The sequence below is a fragment of the Muscardinus avellanarius genome (assembly GCF_963383645.1).
Source record: "Muscardinus avellanarius genome assembly, chromosome: 4".
NCBI lineage: Eukaryota > Metazoa > Chordata > Mammalia > Rodentia > Gliridae > Muscardinus > Muscardinus avellanarius.
Window position 1 is genome coordinate 48,729,567 of NC_137789.1, and position 24,983 is coordinate 48,754,549.

A 24,983-nucleotide genomic window follows, 5' to 3' on the forward strand; every position below is an offset into this window, starting at 1 on the left:
ATATAATGCAAGGTAATACTATACACTACATGGGAATTCATAGTTATAAAATAATTTAGAGTTTGAAAAGTAATTTACCAAAAATAAATAGCTTTTAATATTATCTTCCATTTTGCATGTAAACGTGATTAGCTAACAATGTTTGGCTAGCTTCCCCCTTCTCTCTCACTGCTCGTCTTCACAATGCTGGCAAAGTGACATCCAAATCAGAGGTGCAGCAGAAAGTCCATAATAAGGAGCCTGAAAACATTTGCCCATTGCATAAGTAACATTTGAAGAGCAGAGAGGGTAGATCAGCCCTCATCTGAGATCAAGAAAATTCATGGGAAGGATATCCTGTGCTAGCAAAGGCGAGAAAGAAAGTATCTGGATATCCCAATCACATTCAAATTAATCCTCAAATGACCAGACCCATTATAATTAGACACAGCACTGGAAAATCTGCATTCATCTCCACATCATTCCCTTTAATCTCAGAGGAAATATCTTCTCTCTGGAATCTAATCTTTTTCCCATATCATAATTCCATCTTCTCTCACCTCCTTTTAACCTTTTCCTATTCCCAGGCTTTTTAACCTCAATTTATAAACACAGGAAAATGTCTTATTGTAATATCCCCATTTTCTTTACCCTGTAAAATTTTCTAGCTGTCACCATTTCTAAAAAAATCTTTCTAAAACTCATTCTTTTAAACTCACCTTTCATTCCCTTTCAAAATTTTGCAATGTTTTCCCCTAGTGGCACGTGTGTGTGTGTGTGTGTGTGTGTGTGTGTGTGTGTGTGTGTGTGACTAGGTATTGAACCCAGGGGTACTCTACCTATGAGCTACACTTCCAATCCCATTTTATTTTTTATTTTGAAATAGTATCTCACTAAGTTGCTGAGGGCCTTGCTTATTTTCTGAGGTTGGCCTTGAACCTGCAATTCTCCTGTCTCAGCCTTCCAAGTACTGATATTACAGGCATGTGCCACCATATCCAGTCTCCAGTGGCTTTTTTTTTTTTAAGGAAATATCTAAGAGACACTTCCCACTGGTATTTCTCTTACCTTGAATCCTCAGCTACCATGGGCACCAGTGTTTCCTCCTTCTAACATTCTTTTTTTCTTTTATTTTTAGTATACCAGTTTCACCGGATTTCTTCATAATCCCCGAATATATTTTTTAATTTGAAACCTGGTTCCACCACTTTGTCTGTCTGTCCCAGGGTAAGGTATGTGAGATGAAGTATTGCTTGTATGAACTTTGCAAGCCTGTAACCTGCCCTATGGTGTCAGAGTCCCAACAAGCAACAGAAGCAACCGTAAAGATAGTTGTCATCATTAATTTTGGATGGAGGATACCCAAAAACTTGGTAAAGCAAACTTTTAGGTATGTCTGTGAGAGTGGTTCCACTGATGATTGGCATGTAAGTTAGCAAACTGGCTAGGGAGGAGCCACCCTGAATATGGACCACACTATCCAATCTGTGGGGGCCTGGATAGAAGGAAAAAACAGAAGGGGATGGAAGCTTGGAATGTGCAGGCTCAACTCTTGAGTGTATTTCTTGCTACTGCTGCTGCAGTCACCTATCGACATTAGACTCAAGATTCCCCAACCCTGGCCGGGCGTGGTGGTGCACGCTTGTAATCCCCGCGCTTGGGAGGCAGAGACAGGAGGATCGCGCAGGTTCGAAGCCAGCCACGCGCGCTGGCTTAGGAGACCCTGTTTCCAAATATAAAATGTAAAAAGAGGTCTGGGAGTGTAGCCCGGAGGTAGAAGGGCTTCCAGGAACCCCAGTATCACCAAAAAAAAAAAAAAAAAAAAAAAAAAAAAAAGATTCCCCAACCCTTCAACAGACTTACACTAGTGGCTTGCCAGGAGCTTCCAGGCCTTCAGCCTTGGGCTGGGGCTGCATCACTTGTTCTCTTGTTCTGAGGCTCCAGCTTCTCAGAATGAGCGGCTACTGGTTTCTTTGGATCTCTAGTTTGCAGACAGCCATTGATTCAGCCTCTGATTGTGTAAGTCAATCTAATAAATCTCCTTCTACTGGTTTTGCTGTTGTGGGGAATACTGAATAATATAACAGTTTAATCAAGGGAGTATGATAAGAAATGGTGAAGCATCAGGAGACCATTATCCAAGCTGGAAAAAGATGGAAACTTGGTAAACAAGAACTTTGGCCAAGGAAAAATACAGCTGCTGCCAACAGTATGGAGAAAGTAGAGTAGGAAGAAATACTGACTTCTTTTTTGCTTTTACTTTCCTCTCATGCCTCCTATCCTCAAGTCTTTTGCTGGTCCCTCTCACTACTCAAATTTAACTGAAACTGAGCATCGGTGGAGCCGAGATGGTGTGCTAGAGGTCGGCCTCCTCAGTTGAGCACCAAGGCAGGGAAAGGCAGAGCATGAATCCCAATGGAAGAGCCACAGAGAACAGCCAGCGTACCAGGACACCACCCACCATTTCCTTCCTGCCCTTAAAATATTTAGTGTGCTAAATACTTCAAGGAATGAGTACTCAAGTTCACACAGCAGGAAAGAAGTCCACTTTGTGGTGTTTTCATTCTAGCTGTGGGAGTTAGACAAGAAAGGAGTAAAACATACAAGAAAAATACAAGTGATGATAAGCGCTATGGAAAAAATAAGGTGCATCTAAGCTCTGATGTAGACATGGCAGTCCTTTAGATGTGGTAAGCAAGTCAGTCATGTCTGACTGACAGGTAAGCAAAAGTAAATAAGAAGGAAACCAGGTTTTCTAAGAGCCAAGAGAAGACTGTTCAAATGAAAGAGATCAGCAGCAGCGGAGTCCAAACCTCCAGAGGAAGACACTTTGGCTCATCCAAGGGAGGGGAGGGTGACAGGCAGCGGTGATATCATAAAGGACTCTGTTGGCCAGACAAGGAGTCAGGATTTTTCCCTAATGCAATATATGGATTTTAGGCTGATCAAAGTGGGTTAGTATGTGTGAGTTATGACACACACAGCTTTCATAATTCTGTAAAAGTTGTAGTAGGAAGAGGCTGGAAATATCCCACTGGTCTTTGCATTGGGCTGGCAGAAGCTCCAATAACCTGGGAAAGTAGATGGTGTTTAGGGCAGGCACGACACCGTTTAGATCAAGATGAGCACCTGATCCAAGAATGGCCATCCACAGGCTGGTTGGCAGCCTGAGAGGTGGCTTAGTGCTAAGGGCTCTGCATCTGAATTATGTTCTTCTGAAATGCAGGCTAGAGGATAAGAAGAGGATTAATCAGCCCAGTTGGTGATTTAAGAATAGATTAGGGATAGAGAAAAATAGAGGCACGATGAGAAAGAATTGAGAGTAGTTTATCCTTAGAGGCACCTGAGTTTTTCAGAGCTAGTCATAAATCCACAGAAATACTTTTGTTCCTTCCTCTCCTAGTAAAGAGTCTTCTGAGCCTCTCCTGTAAGCCCAAGACTTTGTCAAGCACATTAATGCTCTAAGGTTTCATTCTTATACCCTTTCTTCTCATTCACATCAGTCAGGAGTGACAAAGATCTTCTCCGGTAATAAAGTTCTCAAATTTTCAGTGGCTTGACACCCAGGTTTTCTTACTTACATGTTTATGATGAGGTAGTTGGGGCTCTCCTGAATTATCTTCCCTCTAAGACCAAGAATGATAGCGTGTACACTTTTCTAGAACATTGTTGATTGCCATGGCAAAGAGCAAAAGATTCTGGAAGGTCTCGCATCAGCAATTAAATGCTACACTCACAATTCATTGACAGAATGTCCCATAGCTCAACCTAAACGTAAGGAGGCCAGGACATGCAATTCTACCATGTACCTAAGAGACAGGAAGTATTTGGCACGCCTACCGCCATTCACTCCTCCACAGCCATGGTTTTAACTGATACCTAGATAGCAATGTCAAAGTTTTGAGGAAAAATGCCCCATTTTAACTCTATGTTTATATTTTCAACCACCTACTGGAATATCACATTTGCATGGTATCCTAGACATCTCAAGTCTCATGTTGCATTCTTTTCCACAGTTTTTGTATTCTCTTTCTTTGTCAATGGCTCCATTATCTATCTGCTATTTCAAATAAAGGACCCACATATTATCCTTGACTCCTTATTTTTCTCTCCCAACACTGAGTCAGTCATCAACCCCAGATACTTCTTTTTAATTTATTCTTATTCTTAGTCCAGGACTATTACCCTATTTTAGCCTTCCATGGATTCTTGCCTAGGCAATTTTATGGGTCTCCCATCTGTTTTTTTTTTTTCCTTGCCTTCATTTCATTCACTGTAAACCACAAAAATTTGTCCACTAGACATTGTTTCTTAAATAAGTAGAGGACCCACCCAGAAGAAATACCAAGTCTAAAGAAGAAGACTGATGTAAACAACAACAAAAAATTACAATCCAAATGGGACAGATGTGGCAATGTAGAAAAGAAGCTGGGCAGAGGGGGAAAAATACCAAATTGGGTGTGGTGTGATGGGAAGGTCGTGTGAGATATTTCTGGAAAGGAAATGAAATTGCTTCTTGCTGGAGAACCAAAGAAATTGGAAAGGGAGGTGAAGAAAGCAGTATGTGCTTGGCACCCTGGAGGGACTCAGGCTGACTCAGACAAATCAAGGAGGACTAAAGGAATGGAATGAAGAAGCAGATCAAGCAAGTACTCACGGTGTCTTGACAAGTACCTGGATGGAAGGTCACCCAATGAGGCGGGAAACCCAAAAGGAAGAGCAAGTCTATGGAAGACAGTACTTCTAATTATGGGTATCATTCCATAACATTTATTGGGCACCTATTTCAGATACCAAGCTAATCTAATCATCTTACTTTCTTCACTTTGCAGTTTAAGGGAACAGTGAGATGTAGAGATTAATGACTTGACACATTATATGATTAGAGTCCACGTTTACATCTATCAAACTATGCTGGGTTCGAGGTACCTACAGAAAGTGTCTCTAGAGGCGTTTCGAGGAGGCTAAAGGAACCTGGGACACCTGATAGGCTCACCTCACGGAATACCCTACCATGAATCCCCCCTTAGTACTGTGCCAAGCACTGGATGAAGAACCTTTGGTGTGAGACGGGGCATTCATCACACCCAGTTTCTCCAGCTCTGAACAATCAAGTTATCTGAAACCCACTGGGGGACCTTGCTCTCTGGGAAGGCCAATACGAGGCAGAGAAGATGGGGAAACCAATAGCAAATCCTCCTCCACAAAGAGACCCAAAGCTCTTCCTCTAATGCCACCAAAGGAGCTAGAAATGTGAGCTCCATAGAACTGCTTGAGCCGACCACCAGAGATACTGGGCCAGATTCAGGCAGCTCGCCGGGTCAGGGGAGGGGGCCTGTCCCGGCCTACGAAGGGGGCGCGCGCTCATCTGGCTTGCCCGGGAGCGCGCAGGCCTTTTCCACCGCCCCCGACGGCCACCCGGAGCCAGGAGGGCTGTGCGTCACGGGCGGGGCGGGGCCGACGTGTCTAGAGCCCGCCCCTCAACCAGCGGCACCGCCCCTCGCGCCAATGGCCACGCCCACCGGCTCGTGGCCACGCCCCTCCGAGCCAAAAGGGGCGGGCGCGGCCGGAGTGGGGCCAGAGTCGTTGCCCTCGCGGCGGCACCTTCCCTCCGCCGCCGCCGACTGCTCGCAGGTCCCGCGCCGTCTCCCGCCCCCGCGCGGACGCAGGCAGTGGAGGCCGGCGTGCGGGGCGCCATGCAGGGCTGCCGCCTGGCGGGCGCCGCGGCGGAGGCGCTGGCCGGCTGAGCGAGGGCCCGCGCGGCCGCGGCATGCGGAGCCCGGGCCGGAGCCTGCTCCAGGCGCTGCCCCGGCTGCTGCAGCACGCCGCCCGCCCCGGCCGCGCCGCGCCGCCGGCTCCCTGGGCCCCGCCGCGGGCTGCGGGCGGGGACGGCCCGGCCGAGCGTCCTCCCCGCGGGGGCGGGGCGGCGGCGGCGGCGGCCGCGGCCTCGGGCGCCCTGCTCGGCGCCTATCTGGAGCGCCACGGGCCGCCCGCGGCCTCGGAGCTGCCGGCGCCGGGCGGGGCCTTGGCGGGCGGCCCCGGGGGCGGCGGCGGCGGCGTGGTGGTCGGGGTGGCCGAGGTGAGAAACTGGCGCTGCTGCTGCCTCGGCAGCACCTGTTGGTGCCGGAGCCTCGTGCTGGTGTGCGTGCTGGCCGGCCTGTGCTTCGCGTCCCTGGCCCTGGTCCGCCGCTACCTGCAGCATCTCCTGCTCTGGGTGGAGAGCCTGGACTCGCTGCTGGGGGTCCTGCTCTTCGTGGTGGGCTTCATCGTCGTCTCGTTCCCCTGCGGCTGGGGCTACATCTTGCTCAACGTGGCCGCCGGCTACCTGTACGGCTTCGTGCTGGGCATGGGTCTGATGGTGGTGGGCGTCCTCATCGGCACCTTCATCGCCCATGTGGTCTGCAAGCGGCTGCTCACCGCCTGGGTGGCCGCCAGGATCCAGAGCAACGACAAGCTGAGCGCCGTCATTCGTGTCGTGGAGGGAGGAAGTGGCCTGAAGGTGGTGGCCCTGGCCAGACTGACCCCCATACCTTTTGGACTTCAGAATGCAGTGTTTTCGGTAAGTGGGGCCCCCGCTGGCCTCTGCCTCCAAGTCTGCTTTTGAGCCTCTTTCTGAGCGCCTTAGGAGGGCTCTTCCTTAGGTAAATACCAGCAGGGAAGTGACACTGACAATAGGAGTTACTTTGCTTAGTACCCTGAGAAATGTATCCCACAAACAAAACAAATCTAAGGCAGGGTTCTCAGTAGGAGATCTGGAAGAGAAAGAATTATCTCTTTTGCAATTCGACGTGATTAAAAGTGGAGAGGCCTTTTAATTGGGAAGGGCATACATGAAAATGCCCATTTTTAACATTTGTCATTTTATGTACCTTTAGTAGCAGTCGAGGAGTACCAGCTCCACATCTCTAGCTTGCTTTTTTGCCTCAATAAACGCATCCAGGGTTTTGATTCAAGTTTTTAGCAATATGAACCTGATGGATTTGATTGAGAAAACAGTGGGAATTCCAGATTTGGGAGTTTCCCGAATTTATAATAGGGTTTTTTTTTTTCCATCAAGCTATTTTCTATAATACCATGCCAAGGAGAAAAATCCTCTTTAGCCTTCTTTGGAGGAACTTTATCTTGAAATCACTGGATGGTAAATAAAACGACCTGGCTTGGTGGTGCATGCTTGTCATCCCAATACTTGGAGGCTGAGACGGGAGGATCGCATCCATTCGAAGCCAGACTCAGCTACTTAGTGAGGCTTTTAGAAACTTAGTGAGACCCTGTTTCCAAATTAAAAAAAAAATAGAGCTGGGAGTGTAGCCTGGAGGTAGAAAGCCCCTGGGTTCCATCCCCAGTAAAACACACACACACACACACACACACACACACGAACAAAGTCTTTCGCTTAATGAGCACGTATTTTTCTTCTTTATACACACCCTCTACACTCTGTTCTGCCCTTGGATGTCTGTATGCTGTTTACTGGACTTTGATTTCTGTAGCTAGTGTGTGTCTCCTCTGTGCTACTCACTTAGGATAAAGCACTGCTAGAGAGAACATCTATTGGAAGAAAGAAATGTGGTATTTACAAACTTGGTGACTTTGGAACAAATTACTAACCTGACTTAATTTTCTTCTTTACTACAGTGAAGAAGAAGTTAAAACTAGATGATTGACTTTTCCAAATTCAATGATTCTAAACTGCAGACTTCATGTAGAATATTCCCAGGAATTTAACCCTTCAACTAAAAGAAAATTATTAAAGTAAGGAGATCTAGCAGTAGTTTGGTATGGTCTTAGCCTTAAATTTTTGCCTTTTCAGGTATCTCTATAGTATGAAATGTACACATGAATTTTGACCCCAACTAGGTAATAGTCAACTGACCTAAAACTTTGAAAGAAGGCTGAGACTAAGAGACTTGCATAGGTTTATTCTGATCGTTTGCTTTGTCCTCTGGTATAATTTGTATCCTTTACCTTTCTTGTCTACCTGTGTGCATACTGCCATCCTAGGCTCTTTCCATTTATTATTGCTAATCTTTAAACCAGCCCTGTCCAAGGTGATTATGCTCAGAGTATAGACTGGTTTACTAGTTAGGGACACAAGTCTGATACTTTGTTGGAGTCCTGCTCTCTCCTTACTATCCTTGGTTAAGTTGTCTATTCTTTCTGTGCTTCACTTTCTTTTTGTAAAATGGGGAAAGTAGCGGTACCTACTTCATAAAGTTACAGAGATTGCATACCCAGCACATATGCCACAGAGCCTGGCTTAGCATACACTCACATGTTGGCTATTCCATTTACTCTTGTTATTTCTTTTACAAGGTCACCTAGGCAGTAAATAAATGGTAGAGTCAAATTTTGAACTCTGTTCTGATGGGTAGGTCTTAACTCTGGCCCTCTATTTCTTCTTTGTATACTCAATGCTTAGTGTAAACATGGTATATACATTTATAAATTGAAAATAGGTGTAAATAAAGGTTTTCTTTTTTTCTTAATAGTTTTAATCTTGTATCTACAGGTCTTGCTGCCCATTAAGACAAATTTGTAAAGTTACAGCTTGTGTGTGTTTGTAAATACCATTCTTATCTGGACACACATCTAGGATGACCATTTCTTTTTTATTAGATTAGTTAGGGTAAGCAAAATCATGCTGGAGTAACAACCCTTAAATCATAGTAGACTAAAAAGCAAAGATTTATTTATTCTGCTTGACACAGATTGAGGTCAGTCTTGGTATGGGAGAAAAACAGGGGGGAGGGGTCCTCTGTCTTATGTCAGTTTACTCTGGGATCCAGGCTGACAAAACCTCCATGTTGCTTTTTTTTTTTTTTTTTTTTTTTTTTTTTTTTTTTACTGTGGCACACATGGGGGATTGCACACTGACTTTTAAAACTTCTACCTGTAAATAATCTCACTTTTTACTGACCTGAAAAAGTTACATGAACACATCTAAATTCAAAGGGGTGCTGGGTGTGCCACGGGATAGAAAATGGGAGCACTTGGTACAGTGTCAGTGACTGGCACTTGACTACCCTCCTCTTTGTCCGCCATGTCTAATTGTTGCCAAAGTCCTATGGATTCTGCCTCCCAAACTCTTGTCCAGCTCTCTGCCATTATCCTTGTTTAGACATCTCAATTTCCCACGGGAATTTTGGCACTCCCTTGCATGAAGTCCTGAAGTGGATTTTCTTTTCCCCTCAGGAAAAATTCCCATCCATTCTTGAGCTTACCTCTGGCCAACACTGAGTTACTTAATCCTCTACATTCTAGAGGTAGACATGATATTTCAGATTTAAACAGCAATGAAATCATGTCTGTGGTTCTGAAACTTCAGGTTCTCCTTTTTATCATTTGTTGGGGAAAAAAACCCTGGTTAAAGAAAGGACTGTTGATATACTTGTAGGAGATGAAATCCTAAAAGAGTAAAGCCATCTAGAGAAAACTTGATAAAGTTGAAATTTAAAAACTCTGCTCTTATAATATGTCACCTTGGCCTGCATTTCAAACTTGCTTCCTTTAAAATGTTATATTAATCCAAAAATACCATGATAATTGGTGGTTACAGGGAATAGAATTCATACTGGTGCTTGTACTTCCAAAGGGATCCGATGTTACTGTTGTTAGTTTGCTCTACAGAATGTCCTAAAAATTATTCTCTTTTCACTTTGGTTAAAAGAAATATAGAGACTGGTGAGTCCTTAAATAAATGCACATGGAACATTTTGCTTTTCAGTCATACTTAAGGTGTTGAAACCTAAAGCACAGTGTGAAGTATTCTTTTATTCATATGTTTTATACTACTTCTCAATTTGCAGAGCAGATATTCATACATGATATCCTCTTATTCATCACAGTGGTCTTTTGAGTAGGTATCAATCCTAAAAGGCAAAGTTATATAGAGGACAGGAATCACAAACTTGAAATCATACTTGGTTCTAACATTAACTTTGTCATCTCAAGGTAGTTACATTTGCTCTTTTGAGCCATGCTGTCATAAAGTGTGGAAATAATGTCTGCCATAAAGTTGTGGCAAAATACAGTTTGTTCATTATTTACCGTTTTTTCATCTTCATTCCAAAATAAGCACACTGAAACTACATTTTTAAAGATGTAATACACTCTATCTCTCTCTCAAAATATATATAAACGCACACACACACACACATGTATAGGTATATATTGCCCATACCAAGTGCCAGGCACTGAATTGTCATATTTACATAGCTTCCATTTATGTATTTCAACCCTTATGCTCATCTTACTGCTGAGGCAGTTCAGCACAGAGCAGGAAACTAACTTGCCCCGAATCACATCTTTAGTTAATAGTCCCTACCTTACCTGTGGTACTAGTGATAGATGCAGAATAGGTTCCAATTGTGGAGCACCGGCCTTTATAGCCTTTTTATCAAAGCTTGCGGAGGGCCTCCAGCTTGTCAGACATGGTGTTCTACATGGTGCAGTTAGCTGTCATCCCAGGATGTCAGCCAGGGTTGGCAAACTAGAGCCCAACCTTGTGTGGCACACGAACTAAAAATGCTTTTTCCATTTTTAAATGGTTGGAAAAATATCAAAAGAATATTCCATGCACATAAGAATCATGTGGAAGTCAAATAACATCTGTAAATCATGTTCCTGGAATCCAGCTGTGCTTACACTGCTTACTCTGTCTATGGTCTCTTATAAGCTAGAATGACCAAGTTAAGTAGTTGGGACAGACTGAGCCTCCAAAGCCTAAAATATTTACTATGCGGCTCTTCACGGAAGAAGTTTGTCTACTTCGAGTCACCACAACAAAATACCCACCACGCAGGAAGCCCTGTAGTTACAGGAAGATGCCTTTAAGTTCTCAACTATATCTCATTTGCTTTTTAACAACCACAGCAACAAAATATAAATAGAAGCAGTACATGAGTACTGTGCAAAGTATGCAGACAGAATAGAAAGGAGTAACTTTATTTTTTTTTTTTTTTTTTTTTTTTAGATCATGTTTTTTTTTTATTGGTGCACTGTATTCATACATCATAGTAGGATACATACTTTTGTAGACATACTTGCACACTTTTCCCAGTCAGCCCCCACCCAATCCCCACCCCATTCTCTCCCTATCCCTCCCTCCCATGCTTGGCTTAGTGGTTGACATCTAGTATTATGGCAATTTATCTAAAATTAAAAATGATAATCTCACATAACAGTTTCATTTGTCTGATACCAAGCTTTTGATTACTTAAAGATGACATTTCAATATTTCTTTTTGCTTTCTTTCTTACCAGAGAATATTTTTTTCTATTTTTTAGGTGAAACTATCATATATTTACATATTTATTTTTCAGAAAAAAATCTATCCTAATATGGAATATGGAGTCTAGGTACCCAAAACGATCTTGAAAAAGAACAAAGCTAGAAGATATATATTTTCTGATTTCAAACCATATAAAGCTACAATGATTGAAACAGTGTAGTACTGTTCTAAAGGCAGATATATAAACCATTGGAGTTAAATACAAGCCTAGAGCTAAATTCTTCCCTATATTGTCAAGTTATTTTTGACAAGGTTTCCACGAACATTTGGTGGTAGAAATGATAATCTTTTAACTAAATATTGTTAAAAAAATAATAATTACATGGAAAAGAATAAAATTGGACCCTTACCTAATCCCATATACAAATATTAACTCAAAATAGATAAAAGATCTAAATATAAATCTTAAGACTATAAGCTTTTAGGAGAAAATCTGGGTCATTAAACCTCACAACATTGAAATTGGCAGTGATTTCTTGGTTATGATTTCAATGGCACAGGCAACAGAAGCGTATACAAACTCCCTAAAAAATAAAAAAAATATTGTATATCCAAAGACAATGTAAACAGAGTTAACAGTTACTAATAGAATGGGATAAAATATTTCCAATTGCTATATCTGAAGGTATATTAATATTCCAACTAGAGATCCTAAAAATTAACAACAATAGAGGCAAACAATACCCTTTAGAGATAGGTAAAAGACTAACATAAATAATGAATCCACAGATAACCAATCTTAGTTGTCTGTTGGATGGAAAATCTTGTTTCTGTAGTTCTGGTGTGTGTTACCTATTTCTTCTTTGTAGTTAATCTCTTTGAGTATTTTCTCTAGCGCTGGTTTTGAAGACATAAATTCCTTCAGTTTCTGTTTGTCATGGAAGCTTCTTATTTCTCCATCTAATTTGATAGAAAGTTTTGCTGGGTAGGAAATTTTTGGCTGGAAGTTGTTTTCTTTCAGAATTGGGAATATGTTACTCCAAGCCCTTCTGGCTCTCATGACTTGGTTTGGGAAGTCTGGAGTGATTCTAATTGGTTTGCCTCTGAATGTCACTTGGCCCTTTGCTTTTGTTGCCTTTAAGATTCTCTGCTTGGCTTCCACATTGGTCATTTTGACAATTATGTGGCGTGGGGATCCTCTTCTCTGATCCTGTCTAAAGGGAGTTCTATAAGTTTCCTGGACCTGTGTATCGGCCTCTTGCTCGATGTCTGGAAAATTTTCTGCTATTACTTCCTTGAAGAGATTGTTGATCCCTTTGGTTTCACTTTCTTTTCCCTCCTCTATTCCAATTATTCTTAGATTAGCTCTCTTAAAATGGGCCCATATTTCTTCAATATCAGATTCCTGCTGTCGGATATTTTTTTCTAGATTAGAAACTATGCGTTCATTTTTGGATTGCTCATCTTCTAAGAGTGAGATTCTGTTCTCCATGTGTTCTAATCGGTTGTTTGTGCTTTGAATTGAGGCCTTTACTTCATTAATTGCATCCTTTATCTCTTTTTGGCTCTCTCTGAGTTCTTTTAGAAGCACCTCTATTATTTCTACAGTTATTTTCCTGATTTGATCTTCTAGAAATCTCTGATTTTCAGTTTTATCGGGTTCTGATGTTGTGGGGTTGTGTGCATTCATTGCTCCAGTATTATTCCTCTTTCCCATGATTTCAGATGTTTGTGCCTTCTCTGGGTTCTTCCCTTGGGTCACTATGACTTCACTTAAGGTGTTCTGGATCTCTAGTCAGTAGTATCTCAGATCCCACTACTCCTTTACTGGGTTTTATCACAGAGTCTCCGACCCAGAGAGTCGATAGAGGCTGCTTTAGACTGTGGGGGGTGCCAGGTTGCACGTTCTCCTATGGTGTGATATCTCTGCCACCGCCCCTCCCCCACTGGGTCAAGTCCCAGGGATTTCTCCTCTGTGGCCCGCAATTTGACTCACAGTTCTTGAGTACGCAGATGTAGCTGTACTGGACTCGCTGAATTCGGTGCTGCTGCCGCCGGTGGCAATATGGCGCCGCTGCTACGCCCTCGGCTATGGGGCTGGCTTTTTCTTCTTGGTTTTGATTTCGACTCTGAATCCCTGCAGCGTGTGCTGAGCTCGGCCACTGGGAGCTTTAGACGCTCTCTGCTTGGAGAAATCCCGCCTGGCTGTTCCGCAGTGGCTCACCTCGGCTTGCTGTAGCCGTCCCGTGAATTCGCCGGTGCCGGCAATATGGCGCTGCTGCCGCTTCTGCCGCGTCCTCGGGCGCGAGGCCGGTTATCTCCTCTGTGGCTCTGTTCTCAGTCCGCTTTCTCTCTGGAGCCTGGTGATTTTTTGTTTCACTGGTGATGGTGTTTTCTGCCTATGAAAGGCGCTGATTTTGTGGTAATGGAGATTTGTTGTTAGCGGGGCTCTTAAGCCCCGCTTTTCTCGGTTGCCATCTTCCCGGAAGTCCTCAAGGAGTAACTTTAAAAGTGTAAGGCCTTACCCATATCCCTGGCTTACCTCTCAGTGGAATCACTTTGAACAATTGTATGTTTGAGGCTGTTATTTACTTTGGTTATTCCAATGAGACCACAGAGGATTAGAAGCAGCAGTAGAAAGAAAGATTTTCTGTTTGTTTTAAGGAGGAGGGACAGGAAGCTGAGAAACTGGTGCTTAGAGTCTGCATTTAGTTACACAGAAAATAAGTTACTTTTAGTAATTTAGTTCACAATTGAACTGAAATTTATTACAATTAAATAAGTTCTTGGCAAGTAGTGCTACAGTCACAAATATATGAAAGTCTTAGCCTGTGGACTCTAGAGACTTCTGGTTCTGTCTCAGCTCCTGTGTGACCATGGTGAAGTCATTTAATAAGTCTTGCCCAAATTTTCTCATTTGTAAAATGAGACCATTTAGGCAAGGTCTCAGAGTTTGCTTTTAAGAAAGCAAATATTCTGGGCAACAATTTCATATTGATTTTTTTTCCTAAGTAGTTTTTGCTTTTTTGTTTTATAAAAAAAAATGTTTGTTGCCTGGCATGGTGGTGCATGCTTGTAATCCCAGCATTTGGGAGGCTGGGTTTGAGGACAGCCTCAGCTACATAGTGAGGCCCTCTACAACTTAGTGAGACCCTCTTTCAAAATAAATAATAAAAAAAATAGGGTAGGGGATGTAGCTCATAGGTCCAATGCCCCTGGGTTCCATCCCCAGACCTGCAAAATAAAATAAATAAAATAAAGATTAGCCGGGTGTGGTGGTGCATGCTTGTAATCCCAGCATTTGGGAGGCTGAGACAGGAGGATCTCAGTTTGAAGACAGCCTCATCTACTTAGTAAGACCCTTTGCAACTCAGTGAGACCCTTTTCAAAATAAAGAGTAGAAAAAGGGGGGACTGAGAGTGTAGCTCAGAGGTAGAATGCCCCTGGGTTCCATCCACAGTACCACAAAAAAAATAAATAAATGAAATAAAGATTAAAAAAAATAAGGCAGAGGTTTAGCTCAGAGGTAGAGTGCCCCAGGGTTCCATCCCCAGACCCAGAAAAAAAGTTTCTTTTCTCATTTTATTAAATTTCTATTCCATATTACAGATATAACCATAGAATTGGATAAAGATAATAGGTCATGATATCTGTTTCTGCACTAGTGTGCCAGATGATTACTGCTCCTAATTGAAGTATACTGATTCACTGTCAATGGTACAACTTAAGCAGAGTAGAAGGATGAGGAGACCTTGTATTTTGGGAGCTTGGAGTCTAATACTGGAGGACCAGATATGATGAACATCCCGACCCATGTAATGTCATCCTAGCCCACATTCTGAGACCTGACTATACTACTGAGTACAGTTAACCATCAGTTATTCCTTGAAACCATTTGCTTCTTTGCACCTGTTTAGTTATCTTATCAGCCTCTGTGGTTTCTGCATGTCCTACATAGGCTTACAATGTACAGATCTTTACTTCTAGCTATTTTCATAGCAAGGTATTTGCAGTATGTCTTAATATTCCTTCCTAAATTAGAAAAAAAGTTCCTTTAAAAGCAGAGAGATCTTACTAAAACTTACTTTAGAATTGTCTGCTTTTTCTGTTTACAAAATAAGTGTTGTATTGGAAAGACTGAGAAGTATGGCAAGTAGAAGAAAACAATCATTAACACTGAGTATTTATTTTACTAGACTTTGCATTTATTGGTATATATTATCTAACATTGTGAGTTAATGTTATAAATGAATTTTTTGACATTCTTGGCTTGATGGAATGAAATTTTGTTATATACTACAGTATGAATTTTAATGGCCACACACACACACACACACACACACACACACATATATATATATATATGCATTTTTCCATTTTTATTGAATGAGTAAAAATAAACCTACAAATTTTCAGACTCTATAAAAAAGAGTTTTTTAACTTTCTTTCTAGAGATCATATGTAATAAAATGTGCATTTTTTTTTCCATCCCTGGGGAGAAGATTCAGTGTGTCTGCTATTCAGATTCTCAAATGGATCATTGACCCCAAAATTATTTGGAAAGCATTAAAAGGAGTTCCTGACTTACAGACATTGAGCTAATGAAGATTTTTTTTTACATCGTAGCTAGGTATATTGACTGTCATATTTCTGTCAGTGGAAGCCTCTTTACTCTGAGACCATCTCCAGATATGAAAATGGAGCCTCTCAGAGCTGCCTTGTTCTTTTTCTAGTAGCAGTATTTTTTCTAGTATTCTCAGGGTTGTTTCCTAACCAGAGTAGCTTAGCCTTGATAATAGGTTTACTATAGAGGTCACTGGAAATATTTTAGCTTTCCATCACTATTGACTCTGCAGACAACAGGTAGGTGCCTTCCATGTGCCCACTGCTATTCTAGTTGGAGGAGAGATGGCAGTGAATAAAGTCCATCTCTCAGGTGCTAGCAGTCCAGTGGAGAAGTCATTCCAGCTATATCATGGTATAATTTTATTTATTTATTTATTTATTTGCAGAACTGGAGATTGAACCCAGGGGCATTCTACCTCTGAGCTACATCCCTAGTCCTATATTTTATTCTTTATTTTGAAAGAGGATCCCACAGAAGTTATAGAGGGTTTCACAAGTTGCTGAGGCTGGCCGTGAACTCATGATCCTCATGCCTCCGCCTCCCAAGTCCTGGGGTTACATTGTGCACCATCATGCCCAGCTTCATGGTATACATTTTGCTGTTAATGAATTCATTTCCATTTAGGCCATTTTCTTTTTATATGTTGGAGTGGGACCTGGTATTTCGTAGATATTTGCTAGGTGTAGGAGCATAATAGAGACAACAGATCTCTTCCCTTATAGAACTTGTAGTCTGGGGAAGGGACAGAGGGATATAAAACTTTCCGTTGCTGTCCTGTGTGAGGGCACAGGGAGGTACAGTTTTCACAGCCCTTGCAGGTACTTCTCATTCAGACGTGGGGTGTCTGGGAAGGTTTCCCAGAGGAATCCGTGACTGAGTAATGAAAAGACAGTTGTTCAGTGAAAGGAAGGGAGGAAGCATTCAATAGTCCTTGTCAGAAGGACCTGCATACAGAGGCATTGGGAAGAAGAGTGTTCTGAGGGCAGAGGATTTTGATGCTCATAGGGTGACCTAAACCAGGAGATGGCAGAGGGTTGGAGGTCAACCCATGAAGCACTTAGCATGCCAAAGAACCTGATAGCCCTCAGGGAAGCAGGGCACAGATTAGGCAGGATAAGATTTACATTTCAAAAAGATTTCTGCAGGATTTAGCATAGTTGGTGAATGGGGGCAAGTGAGTAACCTGGGTATCAAGATTGGAGAGCAGAGGACTGAGCAGAAATAGAACCAGGCATTAGGTGGATTTCCTGCAAATTCAGAAAGCGAACTTATAGAGATACAGAGATGCAGTAGATAATTGGATATGAGGAATAAAAGAGGAGCTGTGTGACTGACTTCTGAGGTTTTCAGCCAGGACACCTGAGACCTGGAAACATAGAAAGAGATGAAGAGGTATTTGGGGAAGAATTGGGAAGTTAATGTTTTTTCTTAGGCCACTTTTACAACTTTTGTTTTTCTGAGCATGAATGCTAGTTACCATTTCTAAGCTTTCTCTTCCATAGCTTTTCTGAAACATTGATAGTATTTTTCAGACATATGCAATAAAATACACAATTTATCATTAAGTAATAACTAGGTGAAAAGATCAAATGATAGGTTTAATTTCTTTGGACTCTTTCTTAAAAATCATTGTAGGAATTTACAGTTTCCTGTATAGTAATATGTTTTAATAGGAATTTATATGTTATTTCATTGCCTTTGTTAATAAACAACATTCCAAATCTACAAAACTAAATACTTATCTGCAGAAATGTATAATTTTCTAAAACTAATAGTAGATTCACAGACTTTTGGATAGAATTTATGGTCTTTTGAACACAGATTGCTTTAAATTTTTTCATTACATCCATGTGAAAGTATTCTGTATAAAGATGATAAAGCTTCTTAAGTTAAAGCTTGTAAAGCCATCGCGAACAGATGTAAACTTAGAAATCAAGAACCAGGGGCAGGGTTGCCAAGGAGCTGTACTTTACGCAGTTTCTGAGGGCTGCAGGCCCCAGCTTTAGTCCAAGTGATAAATCTAGAGGTTCATTTATTGACAGCTCCAAAAATTCCCTATTCGGAGGTAAATCAGCTCTTAACAAAGGCTTTTTATCCCCCCCCCCCCACACACACACACAAACTCCAGAATGATACTACTTTGTTTCAGGATCTATTTGGTGTAATGGTGAAGGGATGTTTTATATTAACCCATACTGAACCAGAGTAAGTGAATTGTGTCTCCAAGTAAAACACAGTACCTCTGCAAATAGGAGTAAATATAATCTGGTGGTGTTTGCCATCTTTAAATTCTTATTATAGTATCTGTTGTCATAGAAACTAACAAGCAGTATAACATGGATATCCTAGAGTGAGGTTTTTTTCAGGTTCTTTGGTACTATAGGCAAGAATTCTAATATGATGGCCCTGGGCTTATTTTAATCTCTTTCTGGAAAGTAGAACAAGGAGACATTTTTAAATTTTGGTGGGTGAGGGTTTACAAGGGAGAGAAGGTTGAATAGACTTCTTTGTAGGAACAAGTATTTAAAATTATGTTTGTCAAAAATTGGAGTGAGGTAGAGGTTCTGAGTAGGATTTTGGCTTATAGGAACTGCTAAAAAATTTGGCATCTCTTCATCTTTAATAAAGTGTGTTGTTATGTTATTCTAATGGTAAAACCATTGAACATTTCTGAAAAACTATTTACGAAAAATAAAATTAGGCTTTTGCTTTCTTCAGATATTCAGCTTTACAGAAGTATATAAATAATAATACTTTCTCCCTAGGATGTAGTTGAACATAAAGAAAGTTTGATGAACTTTGATTTATGCCTTGGGCAACAGTCATGTTAAAGAATTGAAAGTCAAGAATTGTTTCACAGGAGGATCAGGAGGATTGAGGTTCACAGATAGCCTCAGCTACTTAGTGAGGCCATTTGCAACTCAGTGTGACCCTGTTTCAAAATAAAGAATAAAAAATAGGGCTGGGGGTGTAGCTCGGAGGTAGAATGCACCCAGGTTCCATCCTTAGTACTGCCAAAAAAAAAAAAAAAAAAACCTATGAATTTGCCTATTTAAATATGATCTCATTCCACAATGTTAATTGTGTGTTCTATTTAGAGAAACTTTGAAGTTACAGGACTGAAACTTTGCATTGTGACATTTTATATTATGACCTAAATATGTATTTCAAGGTTAAATTTTGTAATGTATAGTTTTTTTATTAACTGCAACAAAATAATTTTTATTTGCTTTGTCATGTTTATTTCATACATTTGACTTTCATTCTTAATCTGCATTCTATACATATTCCTCTAATGATCATTTTTTAAGTCAAACCGCCAAGTGTTGGGTACATGTATATCAGTATCACTGAACTACATTATGATGTGAGGCTATAATGTATCAACTAAAGTATATAAAAAAAGATAAAGTCAAGATGCTTTGTACGTACTTCAGCTCTTTCCATGCCCAAGGAAAAGCACTAGCAAGACTTACACATTTTTACGTTATTTTACTTGGTAATGAATCATTCCGTTTAATCTACTTTCCAGATTACTGATCTCTCATTACCCAACTATTTGATGGCATCTTCAGTTGGACTGCTTCCTACTCAGCTTCTGAATTCGTACTTGGGTACCACTCTGCGGACAATGGAAGATGTAATTGCAGAACAGAGCGTTAGTGGTTATTTTGTTTTTTGTTTACAGGTGAGTTCAGTGCTTCCCCCTCTCCTTATTATCATCATATTTTCCTTTGTTTTTTAAATACAGATCATTTCATGGTCACAAGCTGACATTAATTTTACCATTAACTTCATTTTTCTAAATGGTCCAGAATGCTTTTTATTCTTTCTGCACCTATTATTTCATTTGAAAGTGGCAGTGCCTTTCTCCTAAGTGAGTTTAGAAATACCTGTGTACATTTATGATTGTGCAAAGATACATAATACTAAGTTAATTACACTAATAAAGTGTAGCCCATTGTTACCTTTATTATAGTAGTTTTTGTTTTTTGAAGAACGTTTTTTGGTACAAAGAGGCAGGTTTGACTTGTACCTAGCAAATATCATTTATGTGTTTACCTGACATCATATAACAGTTACTTATAGACTTTGGCCTTCCACTCCTGGGAGAAGTAACAAAAGAATGTATGTGTAAACTATTTAAAATATATGACCACTTACCTGCCTAATATTTAAGAAGCACCATGTGTGAAGCATTTATAAGCCAATTTTTTCTGTATGATATATTGATAACAAATGTTTTATTTTTCTTCACAGATTGTTATAAGTATAGGCCTCATGTTTTATGTAGTTCACCGAGCTCAAGTGGAATTGAATGCAGCTATTGTAGCTTGCGAAATGGAACTGAAAACCTCTCTGGTTAAAGGCAGTCAACCAAATCCCAGTGGCTCTTCATTCTACAACAAGAGGACCCTAACATTTTCTGGAGGTGGAATCAATATTGTATGATTCTAACAAGATGTATGATTGTCAGGAGCCTAGTGTACTGCCAAGGTTTAGCAGTCACTTCACGAGTGGGGGCAGGGACAAGTTCTATTTGTATTACGGCACAAAAAAAAGACTGACTAGTTTTTAAATTGCACAATTTTTTTAAAGCAAGAATCATTTTCTGGATATGTACGTGTACTTGTACTTGTAGATGCAATTTTGGCTGCACCTCTTTATCATGCCTGCAATGGCCTATAGTTCTGCACTTTAGTGTTTTTTACTTGTTTTATTTCTGGGTACTTATGAACAGAGAAATAGCCCAAATATTTTTTCTGCTTAGTGACTTTATTTATAAAGTATACATCTTTCCTACTTCTAAAGATGAGTACAGTATGCAGTTTTAAGTGTATAATCTTGTTCTTTGCTTAGGTAGGCTTTCCAGAAGGAATAAACAGTGTTTTGTTTTGTTTTGTTTTACTGTTTTAAGTGGGACCATTTTGCTTCCCTTTTTCTTCCTTGTTAGAACACAGACATTATACTTTCAGTTGAATGTATTTTTGCAAGCATCACTTTATTGCAGGACCATTTACACATTTTCACACAAGCTTAAATCCTACATTGTGGGACTGAAGTGCTCTTAAGATACCTTTTTAGTTTCACTGTGTAATATGCAAAGCAAAAGGGAAATTATTTAGTGTGTGGTATCTCAGAATTAGAACTCAAGTTCTAATTTAGCTGCATGATGGCTTTTACCCTCCTTAGCTCTCTTGTCAAAGGGCTGTCCCATTGCAGTCTTACTAAAACATTTTATTAAACTTCTTTTCCTTTTTGTATTAATAATTAGGCTTTGAAATAGAGTTATTATTCCTGTAAAATGGTGGGCTTGCCATCATCGGAGATGTCACTCAGGTGGCCTTGTTTAATCAAATGACTTTTTTAAAAAGAATTAAGCTTTAAAATCATGTTTATAGTTCCATTGAAGTACTTGTATATTTGTCCCCATAGTCTTCAGCTTTAAAATGATAAATATAATGTTAACCTTATTCCCAGATTTGTATTATTTGCCATAGTATAGGTAAGTTTATTTTGTTTTTCTTTTTGGTACTTTTTTTTCTCTGATAAGACTCAGGAATTTTGAAATGTGAAGTTAAATGTCTCAACTTCATTCTCTTGTAGCATGAATCAGTGTATTTATTAATAGCACTTATGACTATAGAATTCAGTTATCCGGTATAGGATTCATATGACATATGCATCATTCATTAATCACCTTTATTTTTAAAGTAGTTTAATTAAAAACTCATTGATTAGTTTATTTGCAAAGGAGATTTTAGATATTAGTGCAGAATGTCTGGTAGGTATCTCTCTCTCTCTCTCTTTTTTTTTTTTTTTTTTTTTTTGCTATGCGTATTACTTCCTACCAGGATAAACTTCTCCTTTGACTTTTCATTAGGTGAAAACTTTGCCCTAATTTATTAAAATACAAAGTTATTCTTTGGAAACAGATTATTCTAGTCTTATGCAAGGAATGAATTTGATCATCTTTAATACATACATTTCTTGCCATATGCAGATATAATTGATTTCCTTACCTTAATAATGCATAATTTCTCTTACTTTTCAATAACAGAAGACAGCTTCAGTGCAGGGCACTGGCATTTATGGCAAATAATTGGTCTCTAAATCCTTCTGTTATTAATAGAAAAAAAATATAATATTGGAATACTTTTTATTATTTTGAGTCCTAATGCCTATTTAATTTTCTAACAAGTAATTTTAACAATCCTAATGAACAATGCGTTTGCTTTATTATTTTATGTCTAACTTGCCAACCTTTTTTTCTTCTTGGTTGTTTAGTATTTCTAAAGAAATGATGATTTAGCATCACCGTTTTCATACTTGTTTTATTCATGAATTTGAAGTGCATTTATTTACTGAGTGTTTGTGACTTGAACAACTTCACCAAAATGAATACTTTTTGGTAGTTTTTAATAAGTTCTTCCAAATGTTACACATTGCTTGGTACTTGTACTAAAAATGTAAAAGTAAAAAAATTTTCTGTATTCTGCAAGTCATAATTTTATATAATAAATCACCCTTTTTCTCCTCCTTAAAATAGTATGAATTGGCTATTTCTACAATACTCCTAGCTGCAGTTCTTCCTTTCAGCATTTTCAGCATACAGGTCAACAGCAGTTCATTATCCTCAGGCTGTTTGACAGGATTTAGTTGCTGAGTGTTGGCTCTACTCACTATCAATTGTGCAAAACGTCCCCATGCCTATTGACTCCATCTCTAACTCTGTGTTCCAGACTTAAGGCAGCAACACGTTTCTACAGGATACTTTTATGTTGCCCAAATATTGCCTGCAGTCATACCTATGTATGAAATGCCTCCAGTCATGTATAATTGTAGATGTGAAATGTTTTGAATTCTTCACACTGTTTAAGTTCAGGTTGCTTTATATTCATTTTATAAAGCATACAGTCCACCTAACTTCCACATCCTAAGAAAGATTTGTTCTATTTTAAATTCTTTGGGCCTTTCCACAAGTTTTCCAAATTTTTCTAACAAAAATATTATTAACAAATTGTTAATAATTTTGTTTACTCCTTGCCAAAATTTGTCATGTAAATTGCTTAAAAATAGTACCTGTAAAAGTGTTTTTATGTTCATCTTTATTTCATCATCTGATTTGTGAAATAGCTTAAAATTTGTATTTTTTGTTTTGCAAAAATAACTCTGTCATTAGAATGTATGTTTTGAGTTTATGTTCAGAAGTGACTGGATTTATTCAGAGCCAGCCAGACTGTCCTTTGATGCATTCTGTAACCAGCTGCCAACCTTGCTAAAGTGGCTTTGATAGGGTTATGTGTACTTTCTTCCCTCTGAAGCTGCTAATTTCAGTAGTTATTTTTATTTGTCCACAATATACCTGAGCTAAGTGGTTGAAGTACATATATATCCCAGCATTACTGCATTTGTTCACGTGCAGAGCTGATGTGGACTGTTCTTGGGAAGAGTGCTATGACTTATATTTGTCAATATTTGTTAGCTGTGAAGGTGTCTTTAGAATACTTGAGAAAATCACTAGGTATGTGCCAGACTAGCGCAGGTAAATCCTTACATGTGTGTTAAATCCTTGCCATTCACAGCCAAGCAGCATTTGCAGAGAAAAAGAGGTTTGTATGGCCCTCAGGAATAATAGGTCTGACTTGGGTTGATAGCTGTAGTGTTGGAATCTCATTTCAGCCAATGGTCACTCATTGTTTCAGAATGATGGTCATTATTATTATTGTACTATCTGGTTTTTAGATTGGATGTTGCTGATTTCTGTTGTAATAAAGTATTTAGGACACAGTTTGTTTAAAGGTTATTGCTTTAAGCTGAAAAGCCATTTTAAAAGGGAAAGAAGTCACTGTTTCACAAGATATTTAAAACTCAGGAGTTCAAAAAGCTCACACATTGAACATAAACTGTTAACTTGTTCCGCAACTCAGTTATAATCTGGTACATCTAAACTGCAAAGTGATGGCTGAGATCATTTCCAAAGGTGGCTGGATTTAAAGTAAATAATTCTAAAGTGAATTAGCAAAATGTCTTGATAGTATCCCAAATCACTTGTGTGCCTGAGAAAATAAAAAGGTAATATTTTATTGTCCTTCTCTCTTCTCTTTCTTTCCCATGGGCGTCGAGACGTGTCCCGTGGAAGAGAGCAGTTAAGGGGTAATTGGGGGCAGGAGTATGCTCCTAAAGCTGAGAATGCTGATAATGGACCCTATCTGGGGTTCTTAAGGTTATACAGAGGCCCTGTGGAGAAATAATTTTATGTCTTCCATTGGAAATCACTCTTTAGTTTTTGTTTTTCCAATACCCCTAGGTCATAAAATGCCACCTGCCAAACAGTTGTTAGTCACTGTCCAAGGCCATTATAATATGATTGTACAACTTTTGTTAGCCTTTTGGGGTCAGAACAACCTGCTAGAACACACAGGGGCTACAGGAGGTAATGTTCTAGCAGGTTGTTCTGACCCCAAATGGCTAACAAAAGTTGTACAATCATTAGATCTGGCACAAATAGAAAAGGACGAGTGTTATTCTAGGTGTTTAGAAGCTTTATGGCAGCTGGAATTAGCCTTCAAAACCATTGTGGAAATAGGTTAGAGATCAACAGAAAATTAGATTGGACTTAAACAGAATAATTTGAAACTTTTTAAATTCTTAAGAGTAAGTATACAGAGTGGTACCCTTTAAATACATTAATCTTAAATACATTTACCTTAGGACACATAATCAACACGAAGTAATAGAAGCTAAGAGGGAACTTCTTAATTCTGTTTGTTATAAAGCCATTTTCTATATAAACATTTTGAAACATGGCTTGTTTAATATTCTTTATCTTTTAACAGGCCTGTGCTAAGTTCTTACCTTGGCAGGGATGATAGGGAATTAAATACTTAATTCATTAAATTTTTTCAATTCATTACTCTGATTTTAATTAACTAGTTTTGTGTTATCACATTTCTAATATATACTTAAATGCACAATAGAATAGCTTTTGAATCAAGTGTCTTAGGTAGGTTTCACGGCAGTGCATTAAATTATTAGATGGAATGGATTCTGGGAATGCTGAATCAACCCTGAGAACATCTTTCCCTCCACTTGGCTACTGGGTGCAGATGAGGCCTTGCTTTCTACTGGGGGTCTTGGCAGAAG

At 39.7% G+C, this 24,983-nt stretch overlaps 1 protein-coding gene across 2 annotated transcripts; it reads left to right on the forward strand.

The window, feature by feature from the left end:
* Nucleotides 1-5,749: 5,749 nt before the first annotated feature.
* On the forward strand, nt 5,750-20,288 carry TMEM64 (transmembrane protein 64; the record flags this gene model as incomplete). Of its 2 annotated transcripts, XM_080694256.1 has the most annotated exons (3): nt 5,750-6,538; nt 19,369-19,524; nt 20,097-20,288. In XM_080694256.1, the coding sequence occupies 3 exons, from the start codon at nt 5,750-5,752 to the stop codon at nt 20,286-20,288; spliced, it is 1,137 nt and encodes a 378-aa protein (XP_080550382.1). The 2 variants fall into 2 exon arrangements, with proteins under 2 accessions (XP_080550382.1, XP_080550383.1); XM_080694257.1 differs by lacking the exon at nt 19,369-19,524.
* Nucleotides 20,289-24,983: the final 4,695 nt, after the last annotated feature.